The sequence below is a fragment of the Leucoraja erinacea genome, chromosome 17 (genome assembly GCF_028641065.1).
Source record: "Leucoraja erinacea ecotype New England chromosome 17, Leri_hhj_1, whole genome shotgun sequence".
Lineage (NCBI taxonomy): Eukaryota > Metazoa > Chordata > Chondrichthyes > Rajiformes > Rajidae > Leucoraja > Leucoraja erinaceus.
This window is the reverse complement of record NC_073393.1, coordinates 39,545,393-39,572,633: the sequence shown is the minus strand read 5'-3', so window position 1 is coordinate 39,572,633 and position 27,241 is coordinate 39,545,393. Positions and strand designations below refer to the sequence as shown.

Below are 27,241 nucleotides of genomic sequence, written 5' to 3'. Positions count from 1 at the left end.
CTGTATTGGAAGGCAATAAGGTTCAGTCAGTCTTTCTCCTTTTGTTCACCCGTGTTTGGGGCCTTGACCCTCCGCAGTTGCCGCTACGGACGGCCCGATGTGCAAGCCCTCTCGACGGGGTGATCGAAACTCCGACGTCAGGACGGATGAAACACACTTGGAGTGTCCGAATTGGCAACTTTCTTACCGGAGACTGCGGCTTCTCGATGTTATATGCCGCAGGCAGGCCAGCGGTCGGAGCTCTTCTCCGGCGATCCCCGGCAAGGGATCCCTGGCTCCAGGATGGTAAAGTCCGCTCCACGCCTGCTGCTAGAAGCTCCGCAGACCGCGGTTTCATGATGTTAAAGTCAGCAGGCCGGCGGTCGGAGCCTTTCTTCTGGCTCCGTGCTGGAAGTCCGCACCGCGCCCGCTGCTGAAGCTCTGGACCGTCTCCGGGAAAGGCCGCACCAATCCAAGTTGTTAGGCCGCGGGAGGAGGCGAAAATGCGACTAGGAGAAAAGTTGCATCTCCACCGAGGTAAGTGACTGGAAACGGTTTCCCCCTATCCCCTCCCCCACCACCACCCCCACATAAAATATTTACCGAGAGATATTAATACATACATTTAGTCATACTAAAAAAAACAAAAAAAGTCGAAATGACAGACCCACTGCTGGCGAGGCTGCCACGCGCGGTGCCACACGATGACGGGGGGGATAAAATAGAGTCGAGGTAAGTGGAAATCATTTCAGTGGTACAGGAGCAGGCAGAAACAATGGGTCTGCCAAGGCTGTTGTATTTATGGATTATGGGGAGACGGTAAACCGGGCTTGTATTTGTATTTAAACTATTTGTATGCATACTTACATGATGGGCTTCTGGGCCTGGTATTGTAAGACTAACAGCTGACGCCATTGGAAAATAAAACGATGAGGGGAAATTTGATAGAAGTACATAAACTGATGAGAATGACAATAGGCAATAGGTGCAGGAGTAGGCCATTCGGCCCTTCTTGCCAGTATCGCCATTCAATGTGATCATGGCTGATTATCCCCAATCAGTACCCTGTTCCTTCCTGCCTTCTCCCCATATCCCCTGACTCCGCTATTTTTAAGTCCCATCTAGCTCTCTCTTGAAAGTATCCAGAGAACCTGCCCTCCACTGCCCTCTGAGGCAGAGAATTCCACAGACTCGCCACTCTGTGAGAAAATGTGAGAGAATGAATAGTGTTGCTGGAGGTGATCGAGGACTAGAGATCATTTATTAAATAAAGAGGAATAGAATTAGAAATTACATGAGGCAACATTTCTTTATGCATTTTGTGTTTGGATTCTGGGGTGGATTGCCCACAAACGTGGTGTTGGTTGGTTCAGCTATAGCCTTCATGAACACCCGATGATGCAAAATAACTGAACGATTAAGGAAAAAGTTTGGTGGCGTAGAACTCGTTGCTCTGCTAGATACCTAGCATGGAAATGACAGGCCAAATGGCATCTTGCTGTGCTGTAACAATGTATGTTCTGTTCTGTAAAGTGAGGATTAAGCAATGTAACTTTTTTCAACCTATAGGGACATGATAGGCTGTATCATCAATACCCATCCTATGTCATAATATTTTAACCGTCTCTTTAGTAAAGCAATCATTTCCTCTCTACCACCCAATAGACATACCGGCAATTGTTCAGAACTAACTGTCTTTTATGTAGATACATTGCATCTGCTTTGTTTTTATACTTGGCACTATCATTTATTCAATGAGTTTGTTAATTTATTTGAACTTTTTTTCATTACCATACTTTTATTAGGTGGCATTTGGATTGATTGGTTGATTCATGGTAGACATAAGGGAAAATAAATAACGAATAAAAGTCTTGAAATGCGGTTTATGTAAACTGTTATAGTTGTGATTTTTTTTAAAACTTCAGAGTTGTATATTTTGCAATAACAGATAAATAAAGCTTCCTTCAAATGACTTTTGAGTGCGCCTCTTTCTAATCCAGGATAAGGAAAAAATCTCATGTAACAAGACTCCAAAGCTGGACAGAAGTGAAGGAGGGAAGGAGGTGAAAGAGAAGGCATCGAAGCGGAAACTGCCTTTTACTATTGGGGTTAACAGCGGTGATCAGAAAGACTCAGACACTGGTAAGACGGAAGTTTTGCCAAAGCTTTATATATTTGTATTAATATTAAATGCTCCATATCCTGCAACGGAATGTTTAGTAATTAGGAGATAATGGCGAGAAAGATTACAAGACATTACCGAAAACATGTTTTTGGTAATTGCACTGTAAGGTTCTGGAACGTTCTACCTCAAATAAATATCAAAAAAAAATTTGGTGTTGAGAGTTGAACAAGTGTTGCTAAACAGAATTGCAGCATGGTCCCAATAGGTGAAAGTGCTTTCTAAAGTGTTGTGGATTTTTATATTGTTATAAACTTCATGAACAGATTCAACAGCCATGAACTATTCAAATGAGATTTGTATTTCATTTTCATTTTGTTTTATATCAATTCTTATCAAGGAGTCTCCTCATTTGTGGCCCTGCCTTGCAGCAAATTGCTTGTAACGGAGTTTAATATTTTACCAGTGGAAACCTGCTAATGTCCTTTTCAAATTGTCTCGTGTCAAATTATTTTGTTTTCTATTTATAAATATACTAGACCAAAGGGGACCCGTCCCCTCAACGTCCCCTCAACGTGCGGTTGCGGGGAGGGGGGGCGGCCTGCGGCGTAACACACACACTACCACACCACACACACACACACACACACACACACACACACACACACACACACACACACACACACACACACACACACACACACACACACACACACACACACACACACACACACACTCCCCCCCTTGATTGATATTATATTAATATTATTAATTCGCTCATTTTACCCCCATCCCCACCCTATCCACTCACGCATAACCCCCAACTGCTCAGACGCGGCTAGAGAGGGGGATGGGTGGGAGAGGGAGGGGGAGGGGGGAGGGGGTTGAAGAGAGAGAGAGTGAGGGGGGTAGAGATTGAGGGGTGGGGGGGGCGAGGTGTCACAGGGAGGGGCTGGTTCCCGAACGCAATACTCCACCACTCACCCATAGGTCGCAATATTCACCACTCCCTAGAGAGGGGGGGGGGAGGGCAGAGAGGGAGGAAGGGAAGAGAGGAAGGAGGGGCAGAGAGGAAGGGGGGATAGAGAGGGAGGGGCAGAGAGGGGGGGGGGGAAGAGAGAGGGGGGGGGCAGAGAGTGAGGACTCCCTCCCCTCTCTCTCCCCCCTTTCCTCCATCCCCCCCCCTGCTGCTGCCCCCCCTCTCTCTCTCCCCTCTCCTCCACCCTCTCCTCCCCCCTCTCCTCCCCCCCCTCCCTCCCCCCCCCTCTCCATCCCCCCTCCACTCCACCCCCTCCCCCCCCATCCACTCCCCTTCCCTCCATCCCTCTTCCCTCCACCCCCCCTCTCTCCCTTCCTTTCACATTATTTGTGAAATTGAACAACAAAATATGCAATTTTGGGGTGCTGTTCATGCTGAGAGGGAAGTACTATCATCTAAAGTAAAGGAACAGTAGCAACTAACCTTTTACTTAAAATATCTCGCAAGATATGTGTAATGATGTTTAAGCATTTATTTCTGATTACCAATCAGATTAACACTTCTACAGAGTGGTAGGTCACTTTTTAACAATAGGGTATCTTACAGTGTAAAAAATGAAAATCATGCTGAGGAGCAAACAATTCTCTTAGAAGGATTGACTTTTGTCACGATTTCCCAGAGGTAGTTTACTAACTGCCAGATTTTCTGAATCTTCTTGCAGACATCAAATATTTAACCTTTAATCTTTTGCCTTATTGTGACGATTGTCTTTGAAACTCTGCACATATTATCTACCAAAATGAATTGTTACAGTCAATGTGTGTTAAACATGTAACATTATAAATACAGTCCATGCTAGGTAAATGTGAGTTTGAGTAACATAAAAATTGACCATCTTAAGAGAAATGTGAAGCAATCAATACCATGTGAGGTGTATGCACTGAGCTCATATCACAAGGCGGAATGTTTAAGAAAGAACTGCAGATGCTGGAAAAATCGAAGGTAGACAAAAATGTTCGAGAAACTCAGCGGGTGTTTCACCTATTCCTTCGCTCCATAGATGCTGCCTCACCAGCATTTTTATCTACCTTCACTAGTTTCTCCAGCATTTTTGTCAACCTTCACTAGGTGGAATGCAGGCTTAGTATCTTAAAATCAGTGTCAAAAAATTGTTTAATGTAGCTTTTTATATTTACTTCATGAGAATTCCTGAAATTTGGGTTACCTATGGATTGTCAAATAATGTTTACCTAATACAGTAAAACTCTTAATAATCCAGCACTCTTGTGAGTTTGGGGTTAGACAGGCAATTTTTCTGCATTATTAGACAATACAATTAATATCTCCATATGTCTAATTCATTTTTTGTATCGATGTAACAAAGTGGTGGAATTGTCCACGGTGAGTTTAAAGGAAGAGCGGGAAACAGGTTTAAAGGGAGCACTGCAAATGGCACCTGGTAAGCCAGGCACTTGCAATCTAATTTTCAAATTATTGGACAGTGAATTATATTATTCATTGGTGATACCTTTTTGGTGAATTCCATTAATATTCAAACCATTGACACTTCAAATCTCTATTATTTATATACAATGTATTAGTAATTAATAACAGCATGACTGATGCTTCCAATTTTGTCTCGGGAATGTTGATTTGGAAAGCCCTTTTTGCACTTGTGAAATTAGGATAAAATATTTCATTTGGAACGGCATGTGGTGAATTGACTATCCAGGAAATTCTTGCATTGAATGTCTGGATCACATTTCTTTATAAATTTATAATTTCTTTATAAATTTTTGATGCACAACTGTAAATTTGTAGAAACTATTCAACTTTAAGAGGCTCGAAAATGAATGGGGCATTGCTGAATGTTATTGTCCGGAAAAATAGTTAATGTTGAAATGTAAATTGCTATTTGTAAAAATGAGTGCTAAATGTTTCGTCTAAGTTATTTTGCACCTTTTGTTAACTGTATCATAATCTCCAAACAGATGTTGGAATTCTGAAGGTAACAGCCATAAGTCTGCTTAATGTCAAAGATCAAAGCTATTTGGAATGATCCAGAAAGGCTTTAATATTCCAGTTTTTAGTCATTGTATAGAAGTGCGCAAGATTATCACATTTTTATATACATTGGGCCCAGATACGAGTTGTTTGATCAGGACTTTGCCTAATATTAGTCAGATCTAGGCAGATTTATTAATTGCAAGACTGTGAATGGATTTTAAAAGTGATGTTTTTAAATAAAAGATTAAAAACTTTGCCCGTTAGTTAGTCATGCAATTGTGAAGATCTTTAGTTCCACATTGACTAACAAACCTCATTGATCTTATTAACTGCTAAGAGAATATTAACTATCAAAACAGAATCCAGGTTTCAGCCATTCTCACAATGTCTGCAGAAAAATGGAAGATTGCAACCAAAGACAAGATGGCAGAAGGGAGGCAAGGGAGAAACAATCTGAGTGCCCTTTACAAAATGATTAATGATGAAGTCTGGCTTTCAGCCTTCAAGAAGAATTATGTAGAAATATCAACATTTCTTGATTTCTCAATGCTCATCAGTTTTCCATCTCCCATCCTTCATAAAATTTGAGTTTATCCAAACCGCTTCTGGTGTTCAAACTTGCCGTAAGTTCTGTTCACACACCATTAAGCCGACATGGCGCTTACTTCAGTCAAAGCAACGAGTGTCTTAAATTTCACAAATGTTTTTGAAAACTCCTCTGGCTTTGCTCTCACGTTCTCTTTAATGTCCTCTAAAATTGTATCCCTTAGATTGCAGAACTGGATCTCTTGTGGAGCCTGATTTCATTGATCACTATTGGCAGCTGTATCGTTAGCCAGCTAGGTCTTCAACTCTGGAATGACCTATCTGAAACTCTCCACATCTTAATCTTTTCCTTCAAAATGCTCCTGAAAATGTATCTTTGTTACTAAGCTTTTAATAATCCCCTTTAATGTCTCAGAATGCTAACTGATGGTAAGTGTCGCAGAAAAGCTGACTTTGAAAGTTCAAAATATTCATTGAAACATTTCAAACAATTCTAGGCCTAATATTCTCTGCAGCTATTGGTAGATTTAGTTTGAATTGCAAAAAATGATTTATGTAACTCTCATCAAATTAGTAATTTCCTTTTACATCTGTATTGTATGGCATAGCTACAGTTGTACCCTGAACTTTGCTATATTTACTCTGTAGCCAGCAACACGTGACATTGTTCACAGTTATGGTTATACAAAACTTACCCGTGGTTATTCCAATAATTTATGATCCTGGTGACTCTGATAGCGGTGGTTACAGGGCCTAATCTTTATCACCTCTGTGACAGCTCAATCACCAGTGCATTGCTTCAACTGTTAAGCTTGTAGAACTTGTACTGGGGCAAGCTTGGGCAGCTGACAACCCAGTGGTATGAACGTTGATTTCCCTAATTTTAAAGTGCCCCCTGCATTCCCTCTCTACTCCCCCCCCCCCCTCCACCCTAGACATCCTACTAGTTCCACTGTTCACGTCCTTGTATCCCTTTGTTATCACAGAGCTGCCAAGTAGTACGGATTTTCCGGATTTTGTATGGAAATGCGATCAGAATACGGATGTACGGATTTGCTTTATAAAATACGGGTTTTTTATAAATCAGCCCGACCCTGTTTCATCTTGCTGCTTAAAAAATGCTAGGATATAAAAAGTCATACTGTACCTCTAAAAATTATAGCAGATTAAATCAATTTGTATTTTAAATTTCAAGATCTGGACGATTATTTTTGTAAGCTTTGATCTCCCTGTCCCGCTCCAGGTTTAAACAGCGCTGTCAGTTTAACGCATAGGAATTGCTAACAAACAGCGCTATGGGTTCTAAAAATAGTGCTCCCAGCTGAAGTGCTATTGCCTTTACACATAGCACTATGGCCACAGACTGTTAGGGGAGGGAGAGAGGGAGAGAAGGAGAGAGGGAGTGGGAGGGAGGGAGGGAATAAGAGAGCGAGGGAGGAAAAAAGGAAGGAGAGAGGGAAAGGGGGAGGATGAGAGAGAGGGAGGGGGAGAGGGAGAGAGGGAGGATGGGAGGGAGAAGGAGGGAAAGGGAGGGAGGCTTCCAAAATGGCTTCTACATCATCATCTGGTGCTAAAAGCAGGAAGCAGCCGTTCAAACAGCCGTGTACAAGGAGATGGCAATGAATGCACTGTCACGTAAGGTGCGTAGAAGACATGCCAATTGGTAGCAAAGTTATACATTCTTGTACTCTTACATGGGTATGACCGCACATAGAAAATAACACTTTTTTCAGCAAATTGGCACCGCATAAAAATACTGATTTCCTCAGCAAAATACTGTTTTTTTAGGTACAAGAATACTGAAATGCTCTGACAAAACTCGGCAACTGTGTAATCACCTCTTCCGCAGCCAACAATGAGGCATTATAAACTCCACCTTTCCTTGATACTGTTACTGGCCCTGATTTGTTCTGTCCTTTTCCTACCTCCAATTTTTTCCCCTCTACTTTCAGACACAAAACGTCACCCATCCTTTTTCTCGGGAGATGCTGCCTGACCAGTTGACTTGCTCCAGCACTTTGTGTCTATCTTCTTGTACTGGGGCAAGCTGAATCTAAGAAAATGTTACATGTTCTTTCATGTTCTTGAAGTAAAATATGAAACAAGAAAAATGAAGAGAAAGAAAGACAGTATAATTTTTTCAATCACTAGCAAAAATCAAGTAATGAGACCAACAATAACTAATCAGTCTGAAGGAGGGTCCCAATCTGAACTGTCATCTAACCATGTTCTCCATGGATGTACCTGCTGAGTTACTCCAGTGTTTTGGGTCTTTCTTTGGTAAAACAGCATTTGCAGTTCATTGTTTCTACAACAATAATTTCTATTTATTTATACCCTTGATGATAATATAACATAAAACACCATTTAACAGCAAGTAGAACATCAAAGGGCAGGTGTAATAGCTTGGTCAAAGTCATCAATAGTGAATGCCTTAAAGGAGAAAAAAATGAGTAGGAGGAGATGTTGCCATCTAAAGACAAAGCCATGATCATTGAAACAATCAAATTCAGGAACTGTCTGGAAGCCAGAACTGGAGAAAGACAAATGTCTTCATGGTGTACAATTGGATGAAATTAGAGTGAAGACTATGTTTTGTTTCAAGAAAAACCTAAGCAATTTAAATTGAGGCAATGCTTAATGTGCCACAAATGTGGATCATGGAGTGGGGTGTGATGGGTAAACGGGGCAAATTAGTTGGGGAAGAGTGGCAGAGTTCTGGAGAAGTTTATGGAGGGCAGAAAAAGAGAGATCAGCCTATAATGTGTTGGAATAGTCACATTTAGAGTAATGCAAGCATACCTGAGGATCATCCGCAGCCACCAAGCTGCATTGGGTTGATTTTGGCATCCTTAATGAGGTGAAAATGGGCAATTGTGCCGTTTGCTGGGCTGCTTAAAATTTACTGGCAGATGGACAATTCTAGGAACCGGCCTTTTTTTTGCCCAGGATGTCAAGTTAGTATCAAGTAAAAAATGCCATAATCTCATGATCTTTCATATGTTTAAATTGCACATATTTTAGTGGTTTTCTGATGCAGCTTAGATTGTGGAAAAGCTGATGTAATTAGGCAACAACATTGATTTCCACATTTAGTTGTTCACGTGCAGGCATTGGATAAACTTGCCTTTCATTGGTTAGTGGCGGCGCCTAACGGCAGCGGCTCGACTACAGTCGCCTGTCTTTTTTTAAATTTTTGTCTTGCTAAATGTATGTCTTGAGTTAGTTTTTATTATTTTTTAGCTGTGTACATGTGGGGGGTGGTGGGGGGGCTGTGGGGGAAACCGTTTTAAATCTCTTCCCTGTGCGGGGACCCGACTATTCCCTGTCGGGTCTCGGATGTCGTTGGGCCTAACATCGTGGAGCCGGCGGCGACCTCCGGCCAGGACTAACCTGGGGGCTCCAGTTGCAGAGCCTGCGGAACTGACATCGTGGAGCTGGCCAACTTCGGAGCGGGAAGAGCTGTGGTGGCGTGCGGCTGCGACCCGACTTTTGGAGTTCGGAGGCACCGGCCGCAGACCCGGTGGACGGGAACATCGGGAGCTCCAAGTCCCTGGTGGGAGACCGCTTTCCCGAGCTCCGCAACGGCGACTTCTCCCGCTGGAATCGCGGATTTAAGGACATGGAGCCGGGGCCTAACATCGCCCGGCGTGGCTTAAACGGCCTCAGGACTTACCATCGCCCGCCGGGGGCTTTAACATCGGAGCCCCAGTTCGCCTCGACACTGCAGTTGGACTGCTGGACCACGGGAGAAGGAACAAAGGGAAGAGATAAAGACTTTGCCTTCCATCACAGTGAGGAGATGTTGGAGACTCACTGTGATGGATGTTTATGTAAACTGTGTTAAGTGTGGGTCTTGGATTGTTTTGTAATGTAAAAAACTGTAGAAATGATATTTTGTTCAAACCTAGGTTTGAATGGCAATAAATTGCATTCTATTCTATTCATTCTATTCTGAGTACCACTTTAGGACTACAAGCATTTGTGTGTTTGTTGTAACAGATCAAGAATCTATGCAGATATTGGAGTTGTTCTCTGTTGGTAAAGTAAGAATATTATTTGTGTCTGGCATTTAGTTCAAAAGATTGTTACCACTTGTAAATAAACCAAAAAATCTAAGAATAGTACTAAATGTTGTTACTTGGCATTGCACACCATAAAGAACATGGTCAATCTGAACTGTTTAGTATATTTTGCTGTTTTTTTGTCAACCCTATATCTTCTATATCATGCCCGTGTCTGTGTTTGAGGGATTGGGTGGGTTTAAGTAAAGATCGAGAAAGCTATTTATGCAAGGTACAAAGTTACACAGCCTTATTTCCACAAAACCATGGAATCTTCTCTTTTACTTCTCTATAGTTGATCTTCACCAGAAAGAGTTGAAACACAGGAGAAAAATGGTTTTAGTGGGTTTGTTCTTGTGCCCCCATTAACTAATATCTTGAAGGCAGAAATGTGTAGTGTGAAGCAGTCAACAACTTTCTGGGTAGACCGTTTTAAAAAATCGTAATTTTATTTTGCAGTTTTGAAATCAATAACTTAATTGAAAATTAAAGTGTATCAGAATGAGCTATATATCCATTTATCCGAGACAAAAGCACCATAAAAAGATGATAGGAATTACAGTTGCAGCTACCATAATAACTCATTCAGCTGAACTAGCTGCAAACTTGGATTAAAAATAAATTTTGAAGATGGATCATAGTAAATTTGAATCTTACTTCGTAAAGATAGTGGTGACACTCACTTGCATGTATAAATTCTTACTGGCTGGATAATACAATAAATTTCTCAACAAGACAGTTGCTGCTTTTGAGATGGAATCAAGCTTTCTGCTTGATTTACAGTGCAGTTCTCGCCCTGTTGTGAATGGAATGTCTACTCTGTTCCTCAGTGTATACTTTCTCCAACAGGTTTTTGCAGGCTGCATTGGGAAGCAAATCATCAGGTAAGAAAAAGGCAATTAAAGTTCATTGTGTTCATTTTTAACATAAGACCTGCTAAACATAGCCTCGAAATATGTTGATGGCACCTCCATGTTCCGAATGATTACTTTCAGTATATGAAATTTTGGTAGCTGCTCTAATGGGCATAGTTTGGGGAGATCAAATGCATCTAAAAAGTGAAATTTAATAGTAACGTTTTATTTTGTACAATAAGTATGATAAATGAAGTTTAAAATGTTTCCTTTCAGTACTTGAAGCAATTTAAAACTGTGGTTGGGTACAGTTTAGGATATTGAACGTGAGAGCCTTTGGAGACCAGAATAGGTCCATCAGACCCATCAATCGTGTAATTCTGAATCAAACTTCAAATTTATTTGGGCATTATCCCAACAGATTATCATAATGCTCCTCATAATGCACAAACTGGGAATTATGATTGTGAGAGATTTTCACCAGATGAAAATATTTTTATTGCATTTTTGTCTCCCGCAATGTGCATTGAAATATAGTCTGTCCATAGTTTATAGCTATTTCTAAAGTTCTGAAATTTGCTTATGTTTTTGAAACGTTCATTGACAGCAGTTAACCATTCATTCTGATGGCCATGTGGGATAGGCCCTTTAGAAAGGATAGGGTAGTCAGGGCTTCCAGGCACGTTGAAGTTGTGGTGTTTGCAGTTTGGGTTATTCCCAAGGTTGATGTGGCCAGTATATGAGGTGCCAATTTCTATGGTGAAAAGGTTAGAGAGATTAGTTAGTCATATATTAGGAAATGGTTAGTAGTCTTAGTTTTGTGGCTTTATATGGGAAAGGTATTCTCCAATAACCATTATCTAGCCTAACAGAGGAGTTTAAGTGTGCTAAGGTGAGGTGCGATTATCAGGGAGTAAGGATACCTTACTTAGTAATCTGCTGCCAAGTGTAACTAAGGGAGGAAGTGAAATTTAAAGCAGGTAGTAGAAGAAGCACAAGCAGCTCTGAGGCAGACAGACATTGTTGGTAGGGTGCAGCAAGGGAAAGGAGGCTTAGGGCTCAGCACAGGGAAACCAGTGTGGAGTAAGGCAGGTTTTACAGAGAGGAGGAGATTTGTTGTAGAGCAGGTACGTTGTCAAGAGGAAGCTGTGAGATGTGTATGGGCAGCAGCTCAGGTTAAGCAGGGACAGTGGATAAACTGGGGAAGTAGAAAAGAGGAGGTTTAGCTGGAGGGAGCTGAGGTGCATGGAGGTGGGTCATGTAAGTTTCCTTATAAAGGCTATTTATGATGTGTTGCCATCACCACAGAACCTCAAACAATGGACCTGTATGTCACTTGTGTTCAGAAGTGACAACGTTGAGGTATAGTTTATCAGGATGTAGGACTAGTCTTTCTCAGGGTCAGTATACTTGGCGGCATAACGAGGTATTGAAGTGCAGAGCTGCAGCAATTGAGAGGAGGAAAGTACAGGTGAATTCAGTGGGATCAGGACTGGGAGTAACGATTCATTTTGTCAGTGAGGGAGAGAAAGGTGGAGGAGGGAAGTTTGCAGATAGGTACGAGTCAAGCTAGTTACGGGGAGCCAATGATTGGGAGATGCGGGTAGATTTAGGAGGAAAGCTTGTAGTTCCGCAGGAAATATACTAGTTTGAGGCCTGATATAGCGCTCTGGTCAGTTAGTCAGCGGATAGTGTATTTTATAGAACTGACGGTGCCTTGGGGGAACTAAGTCGATGAGGCTTATGAAAGGAAAAGGCTGAGATATGTAGAGTTGGCAGCAGAAGTTGAGCAGCGAGGATGGAGAACAAGAGTATGCCCGGTAGAGGTGAGATTTCATAGCGAGATCCACCACCTCGCTATTTGGAGAGCTAGGAATTCGCAGACAGAGTTTGCGTTGTGCTGTAAAGCAAATGTCAGAGGCAGCAGAGCAAGACAGTAGATGGATTTGGTGGAGAAGAAATAGTGTCAGTTGGGGGCATGCAGTATGTGTGTTTCTTTGTAATTGTAGTCTGTGCAAGTGTATCCCGGTGTTGTGCAAGGGTGATATTTGTGATGTTACAAGCTTAATTATGGGCTAGGATTAGTGGAAGATAAGATGCTGGTGTTTAGCATTTATTAGACGGAGCTAAATGGCGGCAGCTTCCTTTATTTATTAGATATGGTGGTGAGAGCAGGTATTAAGGGGGTGGTGGGGGTGCGGGGAGGTGGTTCTGGGACGCCAGCACCAACTGCTGAGCCTTCCCGAGATGTCGTTGGCGTAACTCAACAAAACACCAATGAAGGGAGGTGTCCACTTGGTATACTTGAACCTAGATCAGCTTGTTTTAAAGAGCTAATTTATATATGTGGGTAGCTGTTTTTTATTGCATATGGTCATTTATTGTAAGTTGGTGTATTTAGTTAGATAATACTTTTATCATGGGCTTGGTTTTCTTAGTTTAGTGCTTATCTTGCAGTTATAGTATAAGTAGTTTGTGTTTTAATTGTAAGACTGCTACAATAAAACTGCTGATGGAGGGCGATGAATGATAGATCTATTGTCTAAATAATCGAGTAAACCTCTTGGTCTTTAATTTGGTTTGAAGCTACATGCATCCAGGCAAGTGGTGAGTATTCAATTGCAATTGTATCTTGAGCTTGTATCAGCTGAAGAAACTGCAGAATATTCGGGTGCTCTGCAGAACTTGCAGCATCATTTACAGAAGAATTTTCCCCACATAAGATTTTTTTTAAATTTTACCTCAAGTTTGTTGCTGTAAATATCCATCTGCATTTGAAAAGATCTGTTTGGGTGGTAAATCTTTGGAACTTTTTGCCTTCGAGGGTGATGGAGGCCGGATCATTTGATATATATCAGATGGCAATGAATAAATATTTTAAAGATTGAGTAATTAAACGCTATGGGGAACTGGCACAGAGGAGTTGACGCCAATATGGACAAGACGTGATCATATGAAATGATGTGGAGACTTGTGGGTCCTGGTTGCCTGCTACACGTCCTACATATACAATTATAAAAGGACTGGACAAGCTCGATGCAGGAAAAAAAATCCCAATGTTGGGGGAGTCCAGAACCAGGGGCCACAGTCTAAGAATAAAGGGGAGGCCATTTAAAACTGAGATGAGAAAAAACTTTTTCACCCAGAGAATTGTGGATTTGTGGAATTCTCTGCCACAGAAGGCAGTAGAAGCCAATTCACCGGATTAATTAAAAAGTTAGATCGAGCTCTAGGGGCTAGCGGAATCAAAGGATATGGGAGAATGCAGGCACGGGTTACCGATTGTGGATGATTAGCCATGATCACAATGAATGGTGGTGCTGGCTCGAAGGGCCAAATGGCTTCCTCCTACACCCATTTTATATGTTTCTACATACTTGTGTTCTGGTGAGCATTACATGGCTGGCGTTCTGATTTGGTGTACGCTTAAGAAATTACAACGTCAGCAATGCTGTCTAATCACCTAATAACAATGCAAAATTGAAAAATAACAGGCAAGGGTCTGAGGAAAAAAAACATGAATTTTGTGGCACTTTCTAATCAAAGATGATTGGATGCCAAGCATGACTTTGCAGCATTGATATCAAATAAAAAATCTATTGTATGCAGTTGGTTAGTCAAGTCAAGTCAAGTTTATTCGTCACATACACATACGAGATGTGCAGTGAAATGAAAAGTGGCAATGCTCGTAGACTTTGTGCAAAAAGACAAACAACAAACAACCAAACAAACTACAAACAGAATGGAACAGAATCACATATTTTACATATTAAATATTGTGGGCGGAAGGAAAAAGGGGAAAAAAGCAGTAGAGTGGTACAGTAAAGTTAGTCCCTGGTGAGATAGGAGTTTACAGTCCTAATGGCCCCTGGGAAGAAACTCCTTCTCGACCTCTCCGTTCTCACAGCATGGCAACGGAGGCGTTTGCCTGAACGTAGTAGCTGGAACAGTCCGTTGTAGGGGTGGAAGGGGTCTCCCATGATCTTATTGGCTCTGGAGTTGCACCTCCTGATGTATAGTTCCTGCAGAAGGCGAGTGAAGTTCCCATAGTGCGTTCGGCTGAACGCACTACTCTCTGCAGAGCCTTCTTGTTCTGGGCAGAGCAATTCCCAAACCAGATTATAATATTTCCGGACAAGATGCTTTCCACAGCCGCTAAGTAGAAGCACTGGAGGATCCTCGGAGACACTCTGAATTTCCTCAATTGCCTAAGGTTGTAAAGGCACTGCCTTGCCTTACTCACGAGTGCTGCGGCGTGTGATGTCCATGTCATATCCTCAGAGATGTGGACTCCCAGGTATTTAAAACAGCTCACCCTCTCCACAGTATCCCCATTTATCCTCAATGGTGTGTACGTCCTCGGATGATATGCCCTCCTAAAGTCCACGATCAGCTCCTTAGTTTTTTTGATGTTCAAGAGGAGGCTGTTGTCCTGACACCAGAGTGCCAGATCAGCCACCTCCTCCCGGTAGGCCTTCTCATTGTTGTCTGAGATCAAGCTCACTACCACAGTGTCATCAGCAAACTTGATGCATTAGGTTAGGTGCATAATATGCAAATGATTGTAATGGGGCAATCTGATTTTGGTATGAGAACAATTTATAGTTATTGCATTCTTATATTCAAAATAAATTAGTTAAAAAAATTATAATTGGGTGATGGTAAGAAATTTTGGGGAAGTAAAAGTAAATAAGAAATTTTTGAACAATTTCACAAAGTTATTTAATACAGATGACAGACAAATAAGACTAATTTTCATTGTTTAATTCTGTAACAGTTTTAGTTTAGTCATAAGGAACAATGTTTTAGGGAGATTGTATTTAAAATATGACCTTTTGTTAAAACTTGAAACTGTATTGTAAACTACAGTATGCACAAAACAAAACAATGACAGTTTGATTCATGTATTGCCTTATTCTAAATAAAATTATATTTAAATTGTAGTTGACCAGTTGCATTTGTTTTTTTGTGTGTTTTACTTTGTAGTATGCATTAATGCACACCATTCACTGTACCTAATCAGTGTTGGTGTCATGTCCACTTAATTGTATTGGATTTTTCCATTAATCAATGGTTTTCACCTCACAGTGACATTAAAGGTTTTCCCACTGTCCGCAAGTTAATCATTCCATTTTGGGTTGTCCATATAATAACCTGTCTTCATAATAATCTATGTTTTCATATAATATGTCCATATAAAAATCTATGTTTCCAGCATCCAGCCTATTTTGCTCTTGCACCCAAGATGTTTTTTGCAATGACTTAGAGGTAACCTCAATACCATTCTGCTGTCGTAGCTACTTATCTTGGTTATTACCCTCTGCTGTGCTTCAATATTTGATTTCATAATGGACACATTTAACTGGCAGATGAGGAAGGGTTTAGTGGCGAAGGTGCATTTATCATGGAGGATAATGTTTATTTGTAAATGACATCTTTGTTTTCCCCCAATATATTGTGCTAAAAATCAAGCATCCGAACATTCTTATTTATAATGTGACAAGTGAAATGTAATCATCTTGACACATTTATTTGAAGTATTTTTTGAGGTAACATGCTAGTCTACTCTAGTAGTTCAATATTTAGACTGAACTTGTACATTATGAAAGATTTATTTTTTTATACCTGGAAACCAGGTGCCCAGAAAAACTCCTAAAACACTACACACTTCATAGAACTGCGGTGGCGGGGAATGTGGAAAGAGTATGTATCACAATGGCGCAGCAGTTTGTACCTTTGTACCTAAGCTTCACGGATTCAGCGATCCAGGTTTGGTATGGATTCTCTCCATGTAGAGTTTTTGCAAGTGATAGAAAAATCAAAGTGAAGCTGTTCTCACTCTACGTATGAGAAAGAATGTTATAGAGCCAGTGACTGAAATTATGGGACTGATAAGTATGTTCTGTTGGGTCTGGCATGGTTCTGAAGAGCCCAATGTGTAAATATAGCAGCATCTCAAGCAGAACAATTGTTTATACGTGCACTATAATCCCTAAAAAGTATTTTGCGGTTGCTTTAGTTTAACAACAATCTCATCCGTCTTGGCTGGGTGCACAAGATCCTGTGGATCTAACTTGGTTCCTGGCACATTGCAGTAAGTGCAGGAAACTTGTGAACTGTTTAGTCTAGATCTTGAATAACTCGATGTAAACAACTTAAATAGCAGTTTCTCTCAACTTTGGGCTATCGCAGTTCTCTAAAATTGTTGTTGTAATTGCATACAAATTCTTCATTGTGCTTTGAAGTATCCAGAAGCTCTTTGTCCCAGTTAGTTCTCACAAGGGTCCTCACACTCCTTCATTTATAAATACGATACTAATTCTATGAATATTCTATTATGATTGGTGTGATTAAAAAAAAATTCTCATGTTGAGGTTTTAACTTTTCCTTTACTGATGTGTGGCTTGTTCATTCCACTGTACATTCAGGTGACTGCAGTTTAGCATCTGCTGGAATTGCAGGAGGCGTAATATTAATGCCCATTTTACTAAACTTGGTTAATGCAGTGAGGTGTAAGATGCCTTGGAGATTGGAAATGGGTAGTTGGGCCAAGATGATCCTTGATGACAAACAGTTGTGCATCTGGTGCACGATCGATACCAGTTTATTTTTGGTATGGACTTGTTTGTAACAAACTCTTTGTCATGAAATAATGAATAACCAAGAGAAGCCTGGAAGACTAAATATATGGGAAGATCTTAAGCTTTCATGAGCAATTTATAGAGAATCATGAATGAAAGCATTGTTGAAGAATTCATCTCAGTACAATTGTAATATAGTTTCATTCAACTTGGAATTTGTGTATTTATTTCTCAAAATGTTGGAGGCATTCAGAAACATCTGGAATTTTTACAAATTTGATTGGTGGCTTAATATGACCAAGTACGTAATTTTTTTTCTCTTCAGCTTAATCTACTCAGTCTTCGTACATAACACCCTCTCCCATCACGGAACCCACTCAAAAAACAAATTTTCACTCTCCAATGCAACTATATCCTTCCTTGCTTAATGAGCACAAAATTCTGCACAATGCTCTATCTAACGTCCTGTATAAATGAAGCAAATGTTCCTTAATCTTGTGGCCCAATCTCCTTGCATTAACTGCCAAAATAATTGTATACTGTATCTAAGTTCTAACCATGTACTTCATATATGATGTCTCTTTAAACACCATTTAATACTTGCTCGCTGTTTTAAGAAATAAAATATTTATTCTTTGTGCCAAGTAGTATAACTTAATTTTATTTCCCAATATACTTCATCTGTTGTCCCAAAAAAATCTCCTACTTAGCATATTATTGCCCTAATTATTGTTGATAATAATAATGGTATAGGAAAAGTCCACAGAGGAGGTTGGTCAATAAATTGTGCGTAACATAGTAATGCAGATTGAGAATTGGTTATCAGACTGAAAGTAAAGGAGTGGGAATAAACTGAGCCTTAAGGTTGGCATGCTGTGACAACAGGGTGGCTGCAGATCACAGCCATTGTTGCAGATCACAGGGATCTGCAGCCATTCACAATCAGTATCAACCATTTGTTCAAGGATACCAAATGGGTAAGTTTGCTGACTAAATTAAACTAGGTTATTATTGCTATACAGAGAAGATGTAAATAGGCTTCCAGGGAAATCGACAGGCTGAGTGAGTGGGGCATAGCAGATAGAATATATTGTGAAAAATCTGAGGTCATCCACTTTGGTGCATATAACGGCAAAGTAGAATACTTATTAAATGGCGAGAAATTGGTCTTTTATTTTCAAAGAGACCCAGGTGTGCTACTACGCAGGTCACTGAAGACCAACTTGCAGGGTGCAGCAAGTGATTCGGAAGGTAAATAATACATCAGCTTGCCTTTTGAGAGAAGTTGAATACAAGACGTCCTTGGTTTTATTGCCTTATAATAGGGCCTTGGTGAAACAATATCTGGATTACACTGTGCTGTTCTGATTTTCCAATCAAAGAGATGATGCATTTGTTATGGAGTAAAGATTTGCCAGCCTGGTTGCAGGGATGGTCGGTTTGTTGTGTGTGAGTGGGATAAGAGGTAATCTCCTTAAAGCTAGGAAGGATGTTTCCCCAGATGGAGGAGTCAAGGATGAGGAAGCACAGACACAGAATAAATCCTACACCATTTAGGACTGAGACGAGAAGAAATTTCTTCAGAAAAAAGAAATCTTTACCCTGGAGTCGCTGTGTTCATTCAAAACAGACATTGATAAATTTCTGGACATAATGGGGTTGAGGAATAATAGGATAATGTAATAAAATAATGCTGGTGAATGATGGATTACTCTTGCTCGTTATTCCTTTTGGTAAATAAATGTTACAATTTCAAAAATTGCTTGAAAATATTGAATTATTAAAAAACTGGTTTTAGATTATTATAAATGTTCTATATTTTAATGGAAAATGATTATGTTAGATCATTACTAACATTAGGATTTCAGGTGTATGTTCTTCTATTGCCATAGTTGGCAAGTAGTACGGATTTTCCGTATTTCGTACGGAAATGCTATACGAATATGGAAATTCGAATTTGCGTTGTTAAATACGGATTTATTTTTAAATGACGACTGCTGCACCGGCCATGTTGCAGAAAAATCGCCTTGGAATTTTACATTTTTAAAAAGCTAGGATATAATGAGTACTGCAGAAAGATTGGAGTAGTTTATCACTTGATTCAACTGAAACGAAAACGATTTGTTAGCTGCCATGTTAGCATTTGTTAACAGCCAGTAGTTATACAATGTGTCACCAATACATCTATCTGCATTCCTCAGTAAATATAATTGTGTTTTGACCAAGTATTAATGACGCTGCGTTCCTTTGAATAAAATTCATGGGAGAATTTCTTAAAACTCACTGTCATTAAGGGCTCTGGACCGCGAGCACGGGCTTCTTCCTGGTGTGCAGGTACAGTCATTCACCCACGTTATTTTTAAGAAAGAACTGCAGATGCTGGAACAATCGAAGGTAGACAAAAATGCTGGAGAAACTCAGCGGGTGAGGCAGCTTCGACAAAAATGCTGGAGAAACTCAGCGGGTGAGACACAAATGCTGGAGAAACTCAGCGGGTGAGGCAGCATCTCACCCGCTGAGTTTCTCCAGCATTTTTGTGTCACCCGCTGAGCTTCTCCTGCATTTTCGTCTTACCCGCTGAGTTTCTCCAGCATTTCTTTCTCACCCGCTGAGTTTCTCCAGCATTTTTTTCTCACCCACTGAGTTTCTCCAGCATTTTTGTCCACCCACGTTATTTAGTAATTTGTACCCGTCATTTAGGGATGTTATATGAATTTTTTTTAATTACGTTTATGTGTATTGTTTTCTCTCTCTCCTTCAAGGTTAGTTCTTCTGTTTGCCTTTATTTGCTTCAGTTTTATTTAGTATTATTTATCACGTTGTGGTTGTAGCTTTTGTACGATTTATATATATCCGGCCGGCTATCTTTCACTACTTGACTCGTGCTCATGAGATATGAGATCAGGATGCTCATATGATCTTCTAATGCAGTCATTGTACCGAGCGCTAAATCCCTTCAGCTGTACCTGCAACTGAATTCCGATTTTTTTGTTTTCCTATTTGTCAAATTTTTTATTGCCCAATTATTTGGCGGCCAATCAACCGCTGTCTCTAAGGGGGTTGTGTCCAATCACCGACCAGCTTCCCTTAAAATTCCCGTCCAATCAACAAATCGGTCTCCTCCCATCCAATCAGCTGCTGTCTCCAAGGGCATTGTGTCCAATCACATAATGCGCTGGTCACTCGGCGGCCAATCAAACGCAGTCTCCAAGGGGCGTTGCGACCAATCACCGACCAGCTTCCCTTACTGAAGCAGACGATGGCTGCAGCCAACAAAGAGAAAGAGAGAGAGATGCAAGAAAGCAGCTATGACATATAATACAATATCTGTATTACAAATATAATATATACAAGTTATGCATTCTTGTACTCTTACATGGGTATGACCGTACATTAAAAAATAAAATAAATTTCAGCTAATAGCGTAAAAATACTGATTTCCTCAGCAAAATACTGATTTTCAGGTATTAGAATACTGAAATGCTCTGAGAAAACTTGGCTGCTCTGTATTGCAATAGGACTTTAATACTTTAAGTTAATTTTGCAATCTATTTTATTTTATTAGTATAGGTGGCATGTTGGCGACTTTGCTTGTTGTGATTATTTCATTTATGGATAAATGCGCTGAAAAAAATCATATTTTTTTCTTGTATTATGGGATTCTTAGACCACTTTACATTTAAAGTTGTTTTTGAAAGCAAAAAAAAGAAGTGAATATGCCGAATGACCATCGATTCTGGCAAACCTCCAAATTTATTCTCTAGCCTAGCAAGTGCAAATTAGAATCGTACAGAATCCTGATGTCATACTGTTAGCGATTCTGAAAGAAATGGGCAAATGCGCGACTATTACATGAGGGTTAATTTTGTTCCATAATGTCAGATTGTTTTTCAGATGCTTGGCTTCCCCAGGCTCATAGATGAAGAACATTGTTGTTGTGAGATACCAGTCTGTTCACACCGTTAGAAGGTGCATAAAGGGGATAAAACCAAAGATGGTGGAAAAATATGCCAAGACTTTAAAATAGTACGTGCAACACAAAATGTCTTGCTCCTCACAAAACAAAAATTCTTTGTCATCTTTGCTTACAGAAAAGCAAGGTCCAGAACGGAAAAGAGTGAAGAAAGAGGCTGGAACCAGAAGGTCTGGATTGTTTGGGGCAGGAATAAGGGCAGGCTGTCCACTCTCAGAACGACAACAAGTTGCTTTGCTGATGCAAATGACGGCAGAAGAATCAGCAAATAGTCCAGGTCAGCTGTAAGAATAATTGAAAGTCTGGAATGTATGCATGCGGTGGTGATGAAAGTGGAATATTTTAAGTTTTTACAATTGTTTTGATTTACTTGCGGTACTTTTTTTCATGCAATGTCACAATCAACGTAACGGTTATGTAATAATTGAATTGTCTTATAAATTGACAAAATGCACTTACCTGGTAAAAAACAAAATGCTGAAAATCTACCAGAGAAAATACTGCAAATATCCAGCAAATTGTGCCAGTGTTGATAAAGAGATGGTAAATTTGGTTTTCACCATAATCATTCTTCATTATTCACATACAAACACAGCAACTGCCAAGTGACCTGTTAAATTCTTCCTATGCTGTTTTCAGAAACACAAACATGTCTTCCAAGTGACACAGTGATCTGCTTGTGCTATTTCCAATGCAGTATATTGTACTTGCTGAGCATTGTAATGCCTCATTTACATCTCTTGAGACCAGTTTGAGATTTGCTGAGTCATTTGTTCATTACACCAACCCTGAGCTTCTTGTTAATTGTCACCTTATTTGTCTCCTTCATACTACATCCTTAGTTTGGTCTGGACAAAGTTTCAGTGAACCACAAAGCAATCTCATGTGATGCTGCATTTCATCTTAAGTACATAAGCTGCCATCCAACCTAAACTCTCCTGAGATGGTAAATAGATTAGGTGCATTAGCGCCTAATTTGTGGGGGGTTCAGGCCAGAGCAGAGGGATGTTATTGCCCAGTATGGTGAGTTCCAGTTGATACTTCACCCTAGTTCTAGTTGGCAAGGTTTTAGCATCTTAGATTTTGTGGGCGCTCCCCTGTCCTTTGTGTTTCCTTTGTGTTTCCTGACGGCTGTGTTAATGCCGTCAGCTCATCACCTCGATTTCTTTGCCTAATTGCTTTACAGTTCATAGATTCATCCTTGCATAAATATTCTTCACAGTTTTTTTTCGAATGACTCGGGATACTTTGTAATAATCTTGGGTAGAAACAAAATGCTGGAGTAACTCAGCGGGTGAGGCAGCATCTCTGGAGAGAAGGAATGGGCAACGTTTCGGGTCGAGACCCTTCTCTTGATTCTGGACATGCAACGCCTTCAGGTTGAACCTCCGAATTCCTTGTAGCCCAGACCGTCCAATGTCTTTACAAAGTTTAACCAACCTCAAGAAACCCATTGCATCTCTGCCCGTATCTTTGTAAGGATCTGTCTCAAATGTAAAGGTTCACATTTGAGTGTTGCCAATTTGTAATTTTGCAGTTAATTTTAAATTGCTTAAATCTTTAAATTCTTAACCCCTGCCTGAAATCGGCGTTCCTCACTCACATGTTCCCTCAGCAAATGGGATTAGCATTTCTTCACAATTTAACTAAACCGCGGTATTCGTGTAGCTATTAATCAACTTGCACACATACTATTTTGCTTCACCGGTTCTCTCTAAAATCCTTCATGCCTTAAACCTTTCTGATAAATATTTTCTATACCTCTTGAAGACCTTCATGACCTTTTTTTTTGCTCTAATGAAAAGGTTCTGTGTTCTTTTGTCTCCTAAACTCTGAGATCTGCTCACCTTTGCCCTTGAAATATAGAGTCGAAGCACATCTGATTATGGTCCACTATTTATATTTTATTATTGGCATGCTACGATTTCCTCCCATATAGACTGAAGGACAAAAGGGACAGCGGCGTTTATGTTGTGAATTTGTTTGGCATAAATAGACCAAGAAAAAAAGTAACGTGCTGTATAGAGAACTCCTCTATAACAAATAGACATGGAGTATAGTAACTGACTTAAGTCACTGACACCAAAGTGAATCTATATCAAGGTTAATATTATTGCAACTATTCAACTATCAGAAAAGCAGTCCTGCAAATGGTGTGATTCTGAAATCAAAAACTAAAAATGCTGGAAGTAATCAGGTCAGTTGGTATTTGTGAAAGGTCGTACATTGACCTGGAAGATTAACTTAGGCCCTCTCTAGAGATAAGGTTTTGCCTGAATATTTCCATTTTCTGTATTAATTTCAACTATATTTAATCAAGCTGGCAATGGCAGCATTATGGTACCACAAAGAAAGGCAACATAACCGTGTATAATTCAAAATACCAACACCATCAATAATTAATTGGTTGTAGCTACATGTCCAAAGTAATGTATTAATTCTGTCGCACTTGGGATTGTGAACAGACTTACTAAAGTTCTTCAAATATTGGCTGAAATTCTTACAAATGAGAAGCTCAACGATTCCATTGTTCCTTAAAAGAGCAGCTTGCATTGATTTCTTGCTGTTGAAATATTTGTGGCGACCATAATGAGGCCACGACTAGTTCCCAGAATGCGGGAACTCCTCACGACCATGAAGACGACTCCCCAGCAACCACCCGCGAACATGTGCCGACCATGTGGCGACTGCGTAGTCCCCTGCCGTCGCCTAAAAAGTCACCAAAGTGGAACAGGCCATTAATCTTTGTTTTAACAAGGTCATGTGGCCATTGCCTTTTAGGGAAATATTTCATATTTTCTTTATATTTGGTTTGATCTCAATATACGAATAAAAATACATTAAATTTGACAAAGAACGTTTCAATTATTACTATTTGATTATGCTCTTTCTCAATAAGAGTTTGGTATTCGGAAAAACGCAAGGAATCATGGGATTGTCAAAGGTCACTCGCTATAACAAAGCGCTGACTGTATAAACTGTGTATAAATTCTTATCATTATTCATGATTTATGTGTAAAAACATTTTAAATCTGAGGAACGGGGATGCCAGGTAGCGGGAGAGCGGGGTGTAACAGCGAGATATAGGGGGCAGATTGGGAGTGGGGGGAGGGAGGAGGGGGACTGGACTGGCGGAGAGACAGTCTCGGCTGTTGTATGCACACAGAACCGCACCTCATCCGCAGCCAGGATCGAACCCGTGTCGCCGGCGCCACAACGCTGCCGGCTGCAAGTCCGTGGCCACCACCGCTCCAGGCCTGCTCCCCGCCTGCCGGCCAACCCGGCTGGACAGGCAAAGCCGAGCTGGAGCCAGCGCCCCCACGCCGGCTGCAAATCTGGGGCCGCCACTGCTCCAGACCTGTGTCCCGGCTGCCGGCCAACCCGGCAGGACAGGCAGAGCTGAGCTGGAGCCAGCGCTCCACACCGTGCCGGCTGCAAGCCCAGGGCCACCCCTGGAGAAGGGACGGGACACCCAGGAGGAGACGGGGACGGCCCAGCAGCAACTCAACAGCGCCCGGAGACCTGGGCCCGACCCCGACCACGGACAAGATGCAGGCCTGCACACAACGCAGCACCACAGCTGCCGAGAATGTTTATAGCGAGTGACTTATGGCCTGGGCATGCGCTGTCGGAATACTGAACTCGCTTATTGTAGGAGGGAAGCAGCACCTCATATTTTGCCTGTGCAGTTTACAGCTCGATGGCATAAGCATTGAATTTTCCAACTTCTTATGATCTACATCCCCTCTGTCCCTTTCTCTCTTTCTAAAACATTTGGATTATTTCCTCAGATTGCTACGATTTATTTTCACTCATAAAGCTAGTTTTAGAATGTTTCTATATAGAGGGAGAGATTCGTACATTAGAATTGTGGCAAAAAGTTTGGAGAAATGTACAATTGTTCGTATGTGATAACAAAAAATAAACATTGGCAAATATGCATTATCCCACAAGAGGGCCTCAGATCTCAACATTTGGACTGTTGCACTTCCATTTGTAATCACAAGACGACTCGCTTCCTCTCTGCTATGCTCCTTAACCAGGATTGCCTGTGAACATATGCATGTCCAATTATCTGCCACAATGAACCTTAATCTATTACTTTCATCTCTGTTATGTTCTCGATGCTTTCTCTCTCCTTTCTTTGCCTCTTTCCACTTATTTTCTCCCAATACATTATCCCCGTTGCGATGCCATCTTGTGTACACATTTCCAGTTCTGTCTTTCATCCACTGGATGTTTTGTTTATGTGTAATGCTGTTCTGTAACTCAATTGGGTACCATCCACCCAGCTTTATTTCTTATTCTGATAGCAGTTAATCTGGAAATTGTTCCTTCTCCAGTTATTTTTATCCCACTTTTTTTTCAAGGTTTCTGCATCATTCAAACTTAGTTTTGTCCTTGTAAGTAAATTCAGCCAAAAAATAACTTGGTCAAGCTGCCAAATGTTGTTGAAAGATGACTAAGTGCATCTAAACAAAGCCAGGTTTTAACCTGAAGAGATCGCAAAAATTTCAGATGAACGAATTAAAGAACTATATTTTTTGTTGTTATAAAAGAAATCAAATGTGTCTAACTTTAAGGCAACCAATGTGCAATTAAACACAAAGTTATGTTGTGTACAGATCGTACCCCAAAGCACCCCTCACAGTCGATTTTTGGACAAAAGAGAACACCGAGTTCTGCTTCCAAAACCAAAGACAAAGTAAATAAGAGGAATGAACGTGGAGAGACTCGACTTCACCGTGCTGCCATTCGAGGAGAAGCACGTCGCATAAAGGAACTCATCAGTGAAGGTGCAGATGTGAATGTGAAAGATTTTGCAGGTAATATAATCATCAACAAGCAGGCTTTTGTTTGGAAAATTAGTATGAGAGATGCAGCAATTTGCTTGTCTGTTACCCATCTGTACAAGCAGGAGGAGAAAATTGAGCAAGGGAGAAAAATGTGCTATTGAATCACATACTTCTCAGAAATGTTTGCCCTGTACTTAGCTGGTTATGATTTGTACACTGGATAAACATAAGGCGATCTATGCTAAAGGCATCTTTGAGGGCATAAAAATCTGTTTTGATCATGAAAATGCAAATGCATTCATTCAGGCTAGGAATTTGACAGCTGTGGTACAAAGAAGTTTCCTTTCGTTATTGTTTAAACTTTCATATTAACCCCTGAACCCTGAGGTGCTAAATTCAATACCTAACTAATAATCTGTAATAAGCCATAAACTCCCCCTCACACCAACTGGCACTTCAAAAGAAACTGTGCCATTATGGTCCTTGATAATTCTGGGCACTTATGTTCTTTCATCCTTTTGGGAAACTAAATCCTGCCATAGAACATCACTGGATAGATGATGGAAAGTAACATGAGATAAATAGTGATAAAGAATGTATGGCAAATAAAAGTAACAAATAACTGTGAAAATGAGAATGCCAGGAGATGTTAAAAACAGACCCTACTAATTCTGCTGCCCACAAACGAAGAAGGGTTTCGGCCCGAAACGTTGCCTATTTCCTTCGCTCCATAGATGCTGCTGCACCCGCTGAGTTTCTCCAGCTTTTCTGTGTGACCCAGAATTCTAATCTGTTGAGTATTGTACGTCTGCTGAGATTAGACTGATTGTGTAAGGAACCTTTTTTGTTTTGAAAAATCTGCATACTAAAACTACTGTGCATACTTGTTAAAATAAAATATACTGAGTCACAAAATAAACAAGTAATGTTATATCAGGATATTTAAGCATTGTATTGATTTATTTTCAGGTTGGACTGCTCTGCATGAAGCTTGCAATAGGGGTTACTATGACGTGGCTAAGCAACTCCTTGCAGCAGGCGCTGAGGTCAATACAAAAGGCTTGGATGATGATGCACCTCTTCATGATGCAGCTAACAATGGTCACCGCAAGGTCTGTTCAGTTCGATAGTCTGTATGTTGAAGGTTTTATTATTTGAGTTAGATAAATTTAATATCTGAAGATTTAAATAACAAAGGAAAGTGTAGGAAGGAACTGCTGGTGCTGGTTTAAACCAAAGACAGACACAAAAAGCTGGAGTAGCTCAGCAGGGCTGGCACCATCTCTGGAGAGAAGGAATGGGTGACGTTTCGGGTCGAGACCCTTCCTCTGACGAAACTG

At 40.6% G+C, this 27,241-nt stretch overlaps 1 protein-coding gene across 1 annotated transcript in view; it reads left to right on the top strand.

Moving 5' to 3' along the window:
- ankrd11 (ankyrin repeat domain 11) overlaps positions 1-27,241 on the top strand; it is a 155,196-nt gene that overhangs the window by 93,556 nt on the left and 34,399 nt on the right. Inside the window, 4 exon segments of the mRNA XM_055649022.1 lie at positions 1,980-2,121; positions 21,224-21,382; positions 25,731-25,931; positions 26,871-27,013. Of these exon segments, the coding sequence (XP_055504997.1) occupies positions 1,980-2,121; positions 21,224-21,382; positions 25,731-25,931; positions 26,871-27,013 (645 nt within the window).